The sequence below is a fragment of the Taurulus bubalis genome (assembly GCF_910589615.1).
Source record: "Taurulus bubalis genome assembly, chromosome: 19".
NCBI lineage: Eukaryota > Metazoa > Chordata > Actinopteri > Perciformes > Cottidae > Taurulus > Taurulus bubalis.
In genome coordinates, this window is record NC_136607.1 from 8,217,308 (window position 1) to 8,233,435 (window position 16,128).

The window sequence follows — 16,128 nt, forward strand, 5'->3', positions numbered from 1 at the left end:
CCCAAATTGTTGTCGTTTGTAGCATTACGTAAAGCGCTCTAATTGAAAATAATAATTGGGGGAAAAACAACCGCTGTGATGGAGACGGTCCCTGAACGTTACCTTCAACGTTTCCCTGTGACTCTGCAGGTGAGCTCTCCGGCCGCTCACCAACAGAAGTTGTGTTTTCTTCCAACATTTCCGCTGGTAATGTTGAATCAACTGCTTGTTCTCCAATTTGACCAAAAGGCACTGAACGTGATAATAAAGCACAATACAGCGTTAGCAACTAGCTAGCATTGCCCTTTCAGTTATTCTGTGTTGAACTAACTAATTAATAAAACGTTTTACGTGAAGTTTGACTTGATTAACGTCCGCTAGTCCGTTTTAGTTTGGAGGCGTTGCCAAGCAACAAGGAAAGTCACACCTCTGCAAAGCATGCTGGTTAATGTAGTTATCAACCTTGTGTTTGTTTGTTTCATTGCAGATGTCTTTTTGAGTTGCTTGTGATTTGATAAAAATGACAACCAGAGGCAAAGTAGGGAAATGCGGAAACATGTCGCACCCGTAAAGGGTTAATATTCCACCTCAGCGTTGACGCTGAGACGTTTCAGAAAGCGTCCTACGTGGTTACGACAACCTACGCTTTACGACAGCGAAGGTTCAGTTTGATTGGACGTCTTGTGCCGTAAACTGCGCCGGTCACAGAACGCATGGGACTGAGCTTGGACATCGTGTGTGTGTACGACTGAAATGTAAGTTACACCGGTAAAACTTACGTGTATTGTGTTATTGTTCGTGTTACTGGTGCGGGGAAAAAACAAAGATTGGCTTTATCGACAGTAATGACATTTGTTGACATCCAACGCATTGTTTATTTTTGCTGGAAGCTAGGTTATAGCTCCGGGAGGAAAAAAAGTACCCAAACTCTTAAACGCTAACATTGCCCAGGTAAAGTCGTGATGTCATCTAAATTAACGTTACAGCATGACAAGTAACGTCACCGAGTTGGCAGCAAAACGTGCTTAAGTAAGCACCGTAGTTTTCTCGGGGTGTTACCGTATTCCAGGGTCATTTAAGATGACGTTGATCAGTAGACAGAGGTAAAGTCTTGTTGTCTGTGGCTTTTAAACAGTGCCTCTTATTGTAGGAAACTGGAAAGGTTTGCGACTTAAATCTCCCTCTGCGAAGTCTCGTTGAAGACACTAACAGATGCACATTGACTTCATACCACATTTGAGTGTATGTAACGTTACTTTTAACGATAACTGCTGATTTTGGTTTTGTGATTGCCCACCTACTCATGTGTATGGCATTACATTGTCTTAAATAACTTCTTTATGATCCTTAATTTCAAAATAAATTTGTAATGTGATTTATGAAGCCCAAACTGATTATATTTAATGTGCTTGTATTGATTTTATGCAGTTACTTGCTAGGAACAGTCCGGTTTTCTATAACTCGACATCCCTTCATTCTGGCATGCAGACAAAATCCAATCAAACTCTCCAGCAAGCTTTGTCCAACTATTTAAGTGTAAGATACTTACAGCACCAACGACTGCGAAACTTGATCTTGTAACGTATTATAGTGTTTGAGTTCTTCTTAGCTGGACATACTGCTCAGACTCTAAATAAATAGGCCTGAAAACATGTTTGTCAGTGAAAGCTTTTTTGGAGCCAAGGCTTCTGATTACTTATGTCTGTCTTTCTGCTGTTGTCCTCGTCTCCATCTTCCTCTGCGATGCACACTAGCATGGAGGCTAAATCAAAAAAAAACTATTCTCCGAAAGATGGAAAGAAGTTCCCGCTGAAAGGAAAAGGTAAGCTGTCGTAGTTTACATCAACCAGCGATGTACACCATCACTTTCCACCAGGTTTGTCACTGGCACGTCTCTCTCTGTCCAGATTCCATGGGGACCAAACTTGGCGGTAAGCCGGGCGGTAAGAAGCCCTACAAACCGTTCAACAACACAGAGAGAAAGGGCAGGCCGATGGGTGGCGTTGGCGGCAAGAAAGAACACAAATCTTTCTCCAAAGCCGGCATGGAGAAGAGAACGACTCCATTTAAAGCCAAAAATGAAGAAGAGGAGGATGAAGGTGAGAAAAAGAAATGTGCTTGTTTTTTTTTTAACTTCCTGGTCAGATTACACTGTGGGTTTGCATATTTCATTCCTAGACATCTCATTGCTGCTAAACATTTTGGCCAGTTAGCGTTATCACTGACGGATCCCCTTGTGCTTTCATGTCACATGACAGTCCACTAAATATAACGGCTTGCTAGTAACAATTGAAATAATACAGTAAATATCCAATAAAGCTTGAAATACTATCCACTTTAAAAATATCAAAACAACAAACATTAGCTTGTGATTGGTCGCCTGTTTTGCTCAAAGCAGTCGTGTCTACACTTAAACTATGAAGTAATTTTAAGGAATTTCTGTGTCTGCACGTGTGCAGGTCCGGTGGCCAAGAAGACAAAGAAAGGCGAGTCTGATCCGAAGGAGAAGACTGAGGATGAGCTCAAGAAGAACAGGCAGCAGATAAAGAAGGATCTGAAGAATAGCAGACAGCACGCGGAGAGGAAGGACATGTTCCAGATCATCTGTCAGTGCAAAAAACTGTGGGGAGACCTTAGGAGGTATGCACAAATGCACACGTAAAGTGAGAGGTGAACCTTTAACTCTCTGGTGTCACGATGTAGCGATGACAAAAAAAACAATAAGTGCAGGCTGGTCACTGATGATGATGTTGGTGGTGGTGTGCATGCGTCAACAGGAAGAAGTGCGACAACGAGTTGAAGATTAAACTGATGACGGAGCTTCACGATCTGGTCCGCGGGAAGATCAAACAGGTGAGTCTCATTCTGCCCTTTCATCATCCGTTTACTGCAGAGTTGCTATTTTGTGTGTTCCCTCAGGAATTAGTGCACACTAACGCAACTGAATCCCTTGAGTGGAACAATTTCTTTTTTTGGGGTCAGCATGTTTTACGCTAAAGGGCCACAAATGAGCTGTCGATCCCACTGGGACAGGACTGTCTTAAGATTTTATAATGATGCATTTTTATTGATGCCATTCAACCGTGGGCACTTAAACCGTGGGTACTTACAAATCTGCAAATGTACCAAGAGAACGGGTGTGTTTTGACTTTAGGCAGGATAATTGTAGTTTATTACAACTCAGGTTTTATTTTCATGGGTTTGTTCATCAGTTATATTCTAACATTGGATTCACCAAGTTAATAGCTGAGATATGAGGAAACACAAGACACAAAAAAAAAGTCTGACGGGTCATAAAACAAAGGCAGAGTCACACCCTGATGTACATGGGGAGAAAATGATGACCCAACTTGTGTTTTGGCTTTTCTTTTGGGCCATCATCTCTGACTGTGCCCTCCTGCCTCCAGATGGCGTTCGCTCACGACTCGGTGCGAGTGCTGCAGTGTTTCATCCAGTTCGGCAGCCACGAGCAGAGACTGGAAGTGTTTGAGGAGATCAAAGGTGAGTCTCAAGTTTTTTGCCTTTTCATCTGCTACCTTTGTAAGTGTACTGTTGTTGTTGAGTCCGCTTGCATGTCTGTGATTTCCATGTTTTAAAACTGTGTTAGATTATGGAAACACTTTTACACACAGTTTGACAACCTGCAGATGGCAGTCATTGTGCTTTTTTCATAACAAGCATTGGATCAGCCCGCTGTGGTTAGTTTCCTCTGTGATACCTTTGTATCGATATGGTGACGTTTTGGTTGTATACACTGTATATTTTTCCCCGTACAATTAGAGCAGCTAATTAACTAATCTTAACCGCGGGTGCTTGGTTGTCTCCCGCAGACGACATCGTCGATTTGTGTAAGTCGCAGTACGGCAAACATGTGGTGAAGAAACTGCTGATGTATGGGTGAGTCGGCTCGGATTGATTTCTTGCGCAAACATCCACTTTCCAATCAGACCCATGTTTGGTCCAGTTAAAATAAATCAATGCTATTGAGGCAACGTGTGTATCTATTTCCTCCACAGGAACAAGGAGCTGGTGGCAGTTGTGATGAAAAAATTCAGGGGTCATGTGCGCACGATGCTTCGGCACGCCGCCGCCTCGTCCATCATTGAGTACGCCTACAACGACAAAGCCGTGCTCGCACAGAGACTCATGCTCACCCAGGGCCTGTACGGGAACACCTTCACCATCTGCAAGGTACACACACACACGTGAAATAGCGTTGGGCCGCTCCCCGATTACGCACCACGGTATTTGACAATGTCGATGGTACCGTTTTGGATCAACTGTGTGTGTAATATCTGCTGCTGGCTGACCGATGTGGATGTATCTCTGCCCGTGCGTCTAGTCGTCTGTGTGCAACACCATCGAGAAAGTGGCGGAGGCGAACCCAGACAAGCTCAACAACATCATCGACGAGATGAAGCAGACCCTCACACCCATGGCTCAGAAGTAAGACGAGAAAACAAAAGCAAAGTCGCACGCTCGGCACTTCTGGAGGGAATCTTTCCACTGTCAGTCGCAGCTCTGTGTCGGGTGACAAACGGAAGAATAAGAGACAAAAAAAGAGTCCAAAGCAAAATCATGTCGGGTAAACGTAGCACCGACATAGAAGAGATGAGGGATTTCCACAGTCGAGGATTTGACTAATGTGATTCACAATATTTATGTGGTGGAAGTAATAACATTTGCTTTGAGATTTGAACAAATTTAAAAGCGAGTTTGAAGTTTCATTATTATTTCTTGGATAAGTTTAATGTAATGAGAAACTATGTATGCAACTTTATTTCCTGTCGTTCCCCCATTTCCTATTCTAGTTTGTCATTTGAATTGATATGATATAATTGATATTTTCTATTGATTGCCATTTGCTTCAATGTAGAATTTTAAACCATGCGACTACAACTTTTTCTGTTGCATTTCAGAGAACAAGTGATCAAGCACACTCTGGTCCACAAAGTCTTCCTGGACTTTTTCCTGTTCGCACCCGACAAACCGAAAACGGTAAGAAGCCCTTTGACACCTCACATGATGATGTAAATATTTGATTAGTAATCTATTTCCCTAGCAATACTTTATGAAGGCTGTAAATCAAAATGCAGTAAAAATCAGCCAAAATTAGACCCACGAAGAAGACTAATATTACAGCTTCAATAACTGTATTTACCACGTTGTATTTTTTCCAATGTGAGCAGGAGATGATCGAGTCGATCAGAGAGTCTGTCGTCTACATGGCTCACACACACGACGGAGCACGAGTGGCAATGCACTGTTTTTGGCATGGGACGGCTAAGGTATGTGTACACACACACACACACACACACACACACACACACACACACACACACACACACACACACACACACACACACACACACACACACACACACAGAAAAATGTGCCACCCTTCATGTGGGTGTCCAACCAGTGCTGATAGTAAATGTAGTCAATTGAAGCAATAGCTCCAATAAATATTTACACAAAACGCAGTAGTTCCAACTACGTCCCAAAAACGCAGCTGGGTGCAGGAAGAAAAACAGATTGCGACGCGAACTCTGCTTTCTCTGTCTACATGGCACACAATGAGGAATTTCTAAAGACAACATTTACTATCGGCACGGATTAGATATCCACATAAAAGATGGCGAGGATTTTTAAATTAGTGGATTTGGCCTTTCAACGGCGTGATATCTTTTAATTTACATTTTTCAGGACAGAAAAGTCATTATCAAAACTATGAAGACCTACATGGTGAAGTTTGCCACGGTGAGTTCTCAAGGCTCCTCCTTTCATTCATAATAGAACTGAGCTTTCAATGCTTTGTTAGCTCTTTTTTTAAAGATCAGAAACTAAGTGCTGATTATTTACCAAGAGTCATTTGTCCACAGGGAGAGTTTGGTCACCTGGTTCTTCTGGCCATGTTCGACTGCGTGGACGACACCAAGCTTGTCAAACAGGCCGTGCTCGCAGTAAGTCATGTCGATAGTCCTGATGATTGAGATGTGACCCGTCAGGTCAGTGAGAAAAGTTAATGTAACAAAAATGATAATAATAATCTCGTCTCACCTGTTCAGGAGATCCTGTTGTCTCTAGATGAGGTCATCGGTAATAAATACGGTAAGAAGGTTTTGCTGTACCTGCTGTCTCCCAGAGACCCTGCTCACCTGCTGCCGGAGATCATCAAGGTGCTGCAGCGAGGAGACGGAAACCCACACAGGTAACGGACTCTATCTTCCATTCCATACCATGTTCACTGCCATGTATTTGTATTTCTCGTAACGGAGCATAATGTAAACATTGACGCTCTCTTCGGCCGACCTTGGCGCCAGCTAGCGCCGTGGTGCTACTGTAGTTAAGCTGGCGGTATCGAGTGTAGACGCACGGCTCTTCTGCGTGGTGATCCGGTTGGCAGATGTTGTTCGGTAGAAAGAAAATAGTTCTATGTTGTGTAACTGGGTCATGAGTTATGCTTTTAATTTTTCGGCACTTTGAGCACCTCAAGCCGAGGGCCATCTAAAACAAAAGCACCTCTGAAGCGCTAATTTATAATGAGCTGACTCAAACGGCCTCCTGAAGGGAAGGAAATGACTCAGCTGGCAGAGAGTATTCAAGGTCCAAGCGAATGATCGGCTCTGTGTTCCTCCCATCAGTAAAAAGGACATGGCAGTTCGGAGGAAGGAGCTGCTGGAGGTTGTCTCCCCGGCGCTGCTGGACCATCTCCGTGACAACGCTGCCACCATGGTGACGGACAAGGCGTCCAGCGTCACCATTAGTGACATCCTGGCGTCGGCCTGCGGGGACCTGCGGCCCGCCATGACGGCCGTGGCTCAGCTGGCCAACCACGAGTTGGTACCAGGAGGGATAGACGGACAGGTAGAGAGTGTGTGTGTGTGTGTGTGTTATTGGTAGGATGGAGGTTTTCCTCTCAAACTAATGTAATCCAGCACAAGGGGCAGTTCTTCACTCTTGCGTTTTTGTTTCTGCTGCAGCTTCACATGGCAGAGCATCCAGCAGGACACCTGGTGCTGAAATGGCTCATGGAGCAGGATATGACGCTGGCGGAGGCCGGCAAGGAAGGTAAAGGCACGGCTACCAGCCAGTTTAGTGCTCATTATAATCATGGTTTTGGATCCGATTGTGTCAGCATGCTATGACAATTAACCTGGAAAGACTTAGTCACTGAAAAACTCACAAAAAATTACTTTATTTACTGCTCTTGGCAGTGTGACATAAAATAGAATCCCGAACACGAGGAATAATATTAAAAAGCGTTGCCTGTATGCCATGCCACACATACAGGTAAGAGTGTGTGAGCTTTATTTAATGACCACAAGAGGGCCTCAACTTTCGAGTCCATTGAAACACTACAGTGTAGTGTTCAAGACAAAGAGAGCGAAGTATGAGTTCAACAGTAACCGTGTCTCCTGTCTCTCTCAGAGCGGTTCGGCAGGATACTGGTGGACACGGTGGGAACAGACAATCTGAAGACCTGGGCCAAAGTCAACAGAGGAGCCATGGTGCTCTGCAGGTCAGTGTGAATATACACACAGGACAATCTGATTACATCATACACTGGTGTTCCATCAAGGATCAGTTCACCCAGATGGACACTTTTGGCATTTCTGTACCCATGCTAATGTTTTATTTCTCTCGAGTGCTTTTCCATAATGTTGTCGGATACAAAGTGACCACAATATAGCGAATTATAAACAAATGTTAAGCGCTGCACAACAACAGACCGATTGAGCACCATATGTGGGTGAACTGACTCTTTAATTTGCAATGGGAAACAACCAAATCAAACAACGAAGCTACAACATCACATATTATTTCCTACATTCAACTAATAACATATATTGGATATCTGGCCCTAAGCTGACCTTTCCCTGCGTTTCTGTGTGCAGCCTCCTGAACAGCTACGACAAGTCTGTGGCCGCAGAGGTGAAGGCGGCGCTGGAGTCCATCAAAGAAGAGCTCGGCAGCACCGGCAACAATAAAGGAGCTGAAATCCTGCTGGAGAAGCTGAACAAGTAGAGACTTTTGATTCCAAAACAGACTTGTGATGTGAGAAGGCATCACTTCCTGTGCAGCAGCTTTTTTTTTTTTTTTTTTTTACCAGAAAACGCAGACAAGACTGCGAGCGTGGCTACAACCTGACGCACCGCTGTCAAGTCCGTCCCTGATGTGGAGAAGTGGACGTGAATTTGTGTGTAAATGTTGAGAATTGTACCTGTGAGTCATGAAATAAAGGTGGTATCGGGACAAGGTGATGCTACGAGAAAACAGGTTAAAAGATGCACAGATGCCTCTTGTGCCGCAGCAACAGTGCACATAATCCAATCAAACTCGATTTTTTCCACATTAAAAGCTTGGACAAAGAAAACTATCGCTAAATAATACAACCTGAAGTTTTTCTTGTGGTAATTTGAGTGAACTGGCCCTTTTAATGAACAATTTCTATCTGTCCAGTACTCTCCGGCTGTTTGTGCCATCTTTTATTTTCAGATTTTTATTCTAACATTTCATTTAGCTTTCTGAGTGACAATTGTATCAGCTGAAAAGAACATGTTTGCAAATTAAAGATTATTGTAAATCTAAAAAAAAAAATATTTGTTGTCAGAACTCAAATGAAAACTCCATCAACAAGCATTTGTCAGTGTCCTCGCGTGAACTGCCATTGCACTTGAGTCCTACAAACTGGACTTCAGCTCTCAACAAGGACGTAACCACATACCGTGCAGAACAGCTGCTAAAAACTACAGATCCCATGACACTGACTTGAGTATTATCAGTCCCGCTTGGGGATGCAGTGTTTAACATTTCCTGCAGGAGTGATGACTGACTACATTTACATATGCACACAAATGGAGGGAGAGAGCTGCACAGCTTAATGACGACACGATGAAGAGACAAAGCTTTAATGTTGGAGAGCGAGAGACGTATGGGGAAAAATAAACGGGTTTAATATCCATCGTCCAGATGTCGGGTCTTCAATTTATGATTTCAGTCCTCTTGCCGCTCGCTCTTGAATCCTGGATTACTTGTGAGCTTTAAAGACTATTGAACATGGACAGAGGAACGGCCGGTGATGATGGCGCAACAGACCCCTTTAGCGTAGAGGTACAATATATAGATTAAAAACAATGAGCATTAGCATAAAGCATTTTGGCAAATAAAGTAAGAAATTAAAGACATTTTCTTATCTGCTCCACACTCCACCGTTTCAGAGGTTCATTCCCTACCTCTCCCAGTGCTTGCTGGGATAGGCTTAACGAGAATAAACGGGTATGAAGGATGGATGTATGAAAGGATACATTATCAATGTCCCCAGAGGAATAATAGTATGGACCGTGGGCTGACATTTTAAATTGTCTTCACTGGTCCAGACAATTACAGATTCCTCAGCAGGTTGTTGGTTCAAACCGCCGTGACTCCTGCCGCCACGGGGTCTGGATGTTAAAATGGCCTCTTCAGAATGCCACAGGTTATTTCCACATCCCTGTCACATCTCGGCAGAGACTTTAATAATCTACCACCATCACCGCAGGCGGGACGTCCTCGGCTGCGGGACGTCCTCGCAGCACTCGGCCAGCCTCTTCGCCGCCCTCCTGGCGAAGCGCACCTTCCCGCGGGCCTTGGTGATGGCGGTGTACTCGTGGGACTTGAGCTTGGTGTAATAGTCCGAGAACTTGTTGTACAGGATGGAGATGGGCATGCCGTTGAGGATGACGCCGAAGGAGATGCAGGCGAAGGCGAAGATGCGGCCCAAGTTGGTCTCGGGGAACATGTCGCCGTAGCCCACCGTGGAAATACTCACCTGAAAGGACAAAGGAGACTCAGACAGGGAGAACCAGAAAATACTTAATATGAAGGCACAATAAGATGTTGAGGACACGCTCATTTCTCCTTTTTAATTGTGATCTCAAAGTACCACCAGTCACATCTCTTCTAATCCACCCGGACGAAACGGGTCTCATAAAGGGCAGATATTCATCAACCATTGAGAAAAGGTCTGGACCTGCAACAGGGTGGCCCAAGGCGGTCTAAATTTAAAAGTCTGGTTACAAGCCGCTTCTACCTCCGGTGGGTGTCCCCGCTGTAGCAAGCTAGCAGCAGCGTTAGCTAGCAGCTGCTGGCTAGTTGCTGCTACTGCCCGTGTCAAGTTTCGAGCCGGGGCTGGTCCCATTACCTTCAGTGGTTGTCGGGGAGCTAGCGGAGCGCTAGCAGGAGCGCTAGCTGGCTACAGCAGGGAGCTAACGGGGACACTGACCGAAGGTAGTAGCGGCTTGTAACCCGACTTTTACGGCAACTCCTTCCTCAGGTGCTCAGGAAAAGCATTTCGCCAATGCTGCCACTTCTCTGATGTGTTTTGTTTTACTCACTAGCTGAAGGTGATGGAACTCACTGAAAGTAACGGTGCAGGATGGTTGGCAGGCTGCTTGAACGTGTGTGCATGTTTATGTTTGTGGACTCACAGCGGCCCACCACCACGCGTTCGGCATGGAGGTGAAGTTGGTGTTGTAGACCTCTCGCTCCACGGTGTACACCATGGCTGAAAACATGAAGATGCCCATGCCGATGAAGAGCAGCAAACAGCCCACCTGCACGCAGACAAACACATTATTTAGCATTTTCCTGAACGTCAACGTCATGGTTTCGCTCATGACTGAGGCGTGGAAGTCTGAGCTTCATCAGTATCCATCCATACAGGCCACAGCCGTTTCCACTCAGATTCTCTGGCATTTTGAACGGAGTATGCAACACTTTCTTCATCACTTGAACCCAAGTATAAGAAAACGAAAAAACAAGTACAGTCGGACCTGCTGGTAGCACTGTCTCAGTGTGAAGCCGAAGGCTCTGAGGCCTGTGGAGTGACGAGCCAGCTTCAAGATCCTGAAGATTCGCATCAGACGCATGATCCTCAGAACCTGACCCACCTAGAGAACAGACGACAGGAGAAGAACCAATGTACGTGGATGACAAATAAATCAAATCATCTCATCCTCGCCTCTCCCCCTCCTATTACCTTTCCAACACGTGACACGGCCTCGATGTCCCCCGAGTGCAGGTGCATGTCCTCGCCCTCGAAGCCCTCCAGCGCCAGCTGCAGGTAGTGCGGCAGGATAGCGACCAGGTCGACGATGTTCAGCACGCTGCGTGCAAAACACTTGAGGTCGGGGGTGGACACCAGGCGCAGCAGGTACTCCAGGGTGAAGAAGGTGATGCAGAAGGACTCCACGTACTCGCCGTAGAATCTGCCGCTGAGCTGGCCCGACGCAGTCTGGAAGAGCAAACGAACAAGGATTGAAAGAGCCCTGTTTTTGACTGTTGGTAATATGTATGATTTATAATACTGTGCTCTACTGGCATAAGAGTATTGTCTGATTGCTCATTAATGTGCTCAGTACATATTCTTCCCCTCTCAGACACACTCAAGGGAGAATACACACCTTGTACTGCATCTCCTCCACGGTGTTGAGCGTCATGGTGACCAGCGAGACCAGCACGAACATGGAGGAGGCGACGGCCATCAGCTTGGCGATGACCGAAGAGAACGGCTTCTCCATCAGGTTCCAAATATTCTTCCGGGTCGACCCGAAGGCCAAGCCATCAAACAGCACCTCGTTTTCCTCCATCTCCAGCTGGACGAGGCGGGACAGAAATGCATCCCATCCACAGAGTTGAAACAGAAGAAGAGTTGTTTTATTAATAGCCACTTTAAAAAAATGTATATACTGTATATATACACATTTGTATTGCCAACTATGGCCAGTCATGGAAATTAAATGATTTTTTCTTTTTAGAATTAACTTTCAAAAAGGATAAAACACTCTTTCAAAAACAGTGAGGACAGACAAAGAAAATCTAACTAAACGTGGAGAAGAGAGAACTGAATGTTGAGAGATCACAGCGGGGAAGAAACTGGTATGACAAAACTGCATCAGAGTGGGACCTCTCCGATGGAAACATCTGTCTAAATCTGTGCCAAGAAAAAGCTTATTCTCCTCTCTCCATCTGTTAAGACGGCAGAGCAGAGCGGTGATTTATAATTTAGGTCAACCAGAAGATTACCAACAACATCTCACAGGTGCAAATAGAAAAGCATCAACTGCTGAACCACTGAAGCTGGAAAAGGGATGACTTCTTGGCATTTTTATTTGCAGTAGTTTTGGGGTCTAGAGGGGTAATAAGAAGTGCGCAAAAAAAAAATCATTCTATAGTTCATAGGAACTGTTCAGTTCCACTGAACACTGCCTCCAGCGTGTCCTGCAGAATATCCATAGTCACTAGGATTTTTTTTAATGGGTAGTACAAATTAATTTGTACAACCCATTGTACTACCCTACCTTGTTTTTGGGTGTAGACATGCCTCTCAAAAGAATAGAACCCAAACTATATGTATTGATGGATAACACTAAAGAGAAGTGAGAAACATAATGCAAAATGTATTCTCACCTCCGAGACGAAAACTAAAATGCAAACCTAAAATGCTAACATTGTTTACCGTTTTTTGCCATTTTAGTTGAGCGCGTTATGATGCAAGCATAATGCTAACTAGCATTAAACACAAAGTACAGCTGTGACTGATGGGAAGGTCCTTATAGCTTTCAGGTATTAGATCATGAGCATGTTGACGTCGCCGGATTAAAAAGTAAATCGCCAATCTCATTGCTGTACACCCGCAGGGGACCATGAAATTCTGTAGCACATTTCACGACATTATGACATCACCAGCAATATGAGCTGCGTTTATTTTTTATTTATCCTTCGCGGAGAGCAAAAAAATCAGATTATCTGGGTTATTTCTCCAACTGGGGCACCGGGCCATTTACCAGAACATCACTTGAGGTTTTCTCTGCCAAACGCGTGGACGCGTCAACAATAATCCAGAGATCTGGACCCTGGCTTCGTCTTCGGCAGGTCTCCAGAGTTACGGGTTGGCCACGTGCTTCTATCACCCACCTCTGCTATCAGCTGTCTCTGTATCTTCAGTTGGTCGTTCAGCTCGTCCTGCCTCTCTTCGAAGGAGATACGGCAGCAGCGTTGGCTGTTTTTGATTCTGACTCCCCAGTAGTTTATCTCCTCCAGGAAATTGCGCGGACACAGCTCGTCTTTAATGCACAACACTCCAGTTCTGACGAGGAGGACAGAGACAGGAGGTGCAGATTTATTCCAAGGAGTCGGAAAATCCCATTCCTCTTTCATCCTACTGCGCATTTTATTTTTACCTGTAGAAGTTGAAGATGTATTGGAAGATTTTGGGGTCCCGGTCAAAGAAGAACTCATGGCTCTGGACGATGTAGTCGTCACACAGGTCCAACTTCCTGCTGTGGTCCGTGTACGTGGCCAACTGGCCGATCCGTGTCTTCGGATACCTGGCTGCTAACCTGTAGGGCAAGGAGTACACCTGGAGGAGAGGATAAAGTAAGATAATATAGGTTGAAAATATATTCATAATGGCAAAGTAAGAGGATCATTTGAACTATTGGACAAAGAGGCGTTTATAATAGGTAGTGTTCATACACATTTTGACCAATGGATTTCCATGACTTTTTAATTTTTTTAAATCTCTGTTTACATAAAAAAGTGGGAAAATGTAGTATTTAAACTAATAGTGAGAATTCCAAAGCATACAGTATACCTTAAATGACAAATGAATGAGAGACAATAGTTTGATTACAAGAATAAACATTTATAGATGGAGCGCATATCTGCTTATATTTTGAGCGTCTTTTAAAAGCATATTAATTATTTCAAACTCAGCGTAAATGAACGACATGAACATAACAAATTTCCATGACTTTTCCAAAACATTTGGGATTTCATTTTTTTCAAGGACTTTTCCAGATCTAGAAATAACATTTTAAAATTCCATGACCTTAAGAACCCTGAATAGTTGTTGAGGGTGAAGAAGCACACATGTAATATAAAAGCTGCAGATTACACCTGTGTAGCTTGTTTTGTCAAATCCCCCTGCATTTACAACGGCACTGAGAACTGAGAAAAGTTGCAAATCGTCACCTTTGAGAGGCTGGAACCAGGAACTGGTTTGATATTTTTGCTTGATCAATTTAAAGGGGTAGCGATAAAAAAGAAAAAAAAGAAAAAACTGCAGCTGTACCACGCATTTCCAGCAGGTGGCACACTAGTTCAAGTTAAAGGGGAGCTATGTCTTTCTTTGCCTGTAGGAGGCAGCATCCCCAGGTGCCGCTAGTCTACTTTCCTACAGGTGGCTGTACACCTGTACAGCTCCCCCTGGTGGAGAGTGTGCAGCCTGTTTGTTGCGAATGAGCTAGTTTGCGAGTTACAAATAAAAAGATCAGTCTGGCTTTCGACGTTTCCAGCCGAGTAGTATGTCTGTAGAGAATAGAGGGAAGTTACCGTTCCTCCAACGTTGATATTGAGAGTGAAGTGTTTGGTCGGAGAGCGCAGCAGGCTGGAGGGAGACACCGGGAGTCGATCCTCCTCCTCCTCGTTTTCATACTCGGCGTAAACATCGTAGATGTCTCTGCCCAGATCCTTCGCAGACAACACAACAACTTTGGTGATGAATTCAGCATTTCAAGCTTGCATACAATCTAAAACAAAGGTATCAAATTAAGCAGGATACAACTGAAAAACTGTGATAAAGATTAAAACATGCATACACATAGTTAAGTGGGACTCATGCGATATAAAATAATGAAAGAATATGAGAAAGCCAAACGAAGAAGAAAGAAATGATCAACAAACAAATATTTTAAAATAAATTCAAATACGATATCTGTGATCAACGACGGTACGCTACCTGCAGGCATTCTCTTTTTCTTTTATGGCTACGGTGTGTCACTAAATCAATTTTATTATTTTATTCATACAAATCTTTTATGAAGCACAAAAAGTTAAAAGTTCTCACGGCTTCTCTAATATGTTAATTTGCTGCTTTACTCTGGCTTTGTTTTGGCTTTGGAACATTAATCAATAATGGGCAGTAAAAAAAATATGTTTGATCTTGGAACAGTTTTTGGATCTACAATAACATAACCTTGCATTTTGAAAATGTTGCTTTGAGAAAGCACAAAAAGATCAATGAAAAGAAAAAAACACAGTCTTGTTTTCAGGACTTTTAGGGATAATACATCGACTTCCATTAATTCTCTGCAGACTTACCCAAACATAACCATAAACGCTAAGCAGCCTAACCCTTCCCTCAAACTAACTATAAACCAAGTCTTCACTTTTAAACGTAATAATTTACGTTATGAGGACGTGCATTTTGTCCCCACAATGTGACTGTAATCAGATTGGCGTCCCCCTGGTGAATAAATTCAGAGTCTGACCTGCATGGAGTTCCATGGCTTCACAAAGGTGTTGATGAAGTCCAGATAGTCGTCTGCTTCCTGGACAGATTGAGTCGGCCCGCCGGGCTTGTAGCTGGAGAACACACTCTTGCTTCGGGCTCTGAGGTGGGTCAACATGGTTTGCTCCTGGATCTAAAACTCAAATGAACCTGCTAGCAGAGACATCATTGCCTCAGACGTGCACAAAACCTTCATCACACACACATCGACAAGACCATAGTAGACGAGAAATGAGTAAACATTCATGAAAGGATGGGAAACGTTTTCACACTTATATAGAGAGAAATCATGTTAACATGCGTACAGCTGACACACACACACACAGTAATAAAGTAGAAAATGACTCTCGTCCTCCAATCAGCTGACTGAGAGGCTGCAGCAGCTTATCCTCTTATATCCATCTCTTGATCTCCCGCTCTCCTCCTACTTACTCAGAACTTTACAAATGTGGTTATCCCGGTTGGACGGTATAGAGGAAGTCAATGTCAAACTGATATAGTTTTTTGTTAAATGATTTGTCACATTAAATTGCAACGAAGTGGCAGAATGAAGGAACTATAACAAGATGCTACAGCCATACTATGTATTATACATTTGTCAAGATAATCCAGTTAAGGATGACTATCAAAAGAAATTAATTCACAGGACATTTTACAGGACTTTGTTTTATTAATGAAGTATTCTGAAAGCCGTTATTTCAAATGTATATTATCAGCAAAATGTAAAGTACCTCATGGTGGGTGATAAACCATAGGCAAGAACGAGCTTGTGTGATGCGACCCATAATAATTAAATCTCCACTTGGTGAACACAA

General features: G+C 43.8%; 2 protein-coding genes across 3 annotated transcripts; one reads left to right on the forward strand and one right to left on the reverse strand.

The window, feature by feature from the left end:
• Positions 1-672: 672 nt before the first annotated feature.
• Positions 673-8,936, forward strand: pum3 (pumilio RNA-binding family member 3; the record flags this gene model as incomplete). Of its 2 annotated transcripts, XM_079235583.1 has the most annotated exons (18): positions 673-734; positions 1,734-1,801; positions 1,887-2,078; positions 2,439-2,619; positions 2,757-2,832; positions 3,387-3,480; positions 3,810-3,876; positions 3,996-4,170; positions 4,322-4,425; positions 4,899-4,977; positions 5,169-5,267; positions 5,686-5,739; positions 5,862-5,942; positions 6,048-6,190; positions 6,624-6,846; positions 6,963-7,050; positions 7,411-7,501; positions 7,878-8,936. In XM_079235583.1, the coding sequence occupies 17 exons, from the start codon at positions 1,735-1,737 to the stop codon at positions 8,005-8,007; spliced, it is 1,944 nt and encodes a 647-aa protein (XP_079091709.1). In that variant the 3' UTR covers positions 8,008-8,936. The 2 variants fall into 2 exon arrangements, with proteins under 2 accessions (XP_079091709.1, XP_079091708.1); XM_079235582.1 differs by lacking the exon at positions 673-734 and having other exon boundaries at positions 1,723-1,801.
• A 575-nt stretch (positions 8,937-9,511) lies between these two features.
• On the reverse strand, positions 9,512-15,431 carry kcnv2a (potassium channel, subfamily V, member 2a; the record flags this gene model as incomplete). The annotated part of the gene is made up of 9 exons (XM_079234917.1): positions 9,512-9,790; positions 10,449-10,574; positions 10,794-10,910; positions 11,000-11,254; positions 11,424-11,615; positions 12,937-13,108; positions 13,203-13,381; positions 14,356-14,493; positions 15,294-15,431. 9 exons carry the CDS (start codon positions 15,429-15,431, stop codon positions 9,512-9,514), a joined length of 1,596 nt encoding a protein of 531 aa, XP_079091043.1.
• Positions 15,432-16,128: the final 697 nt, after the last annotated feature.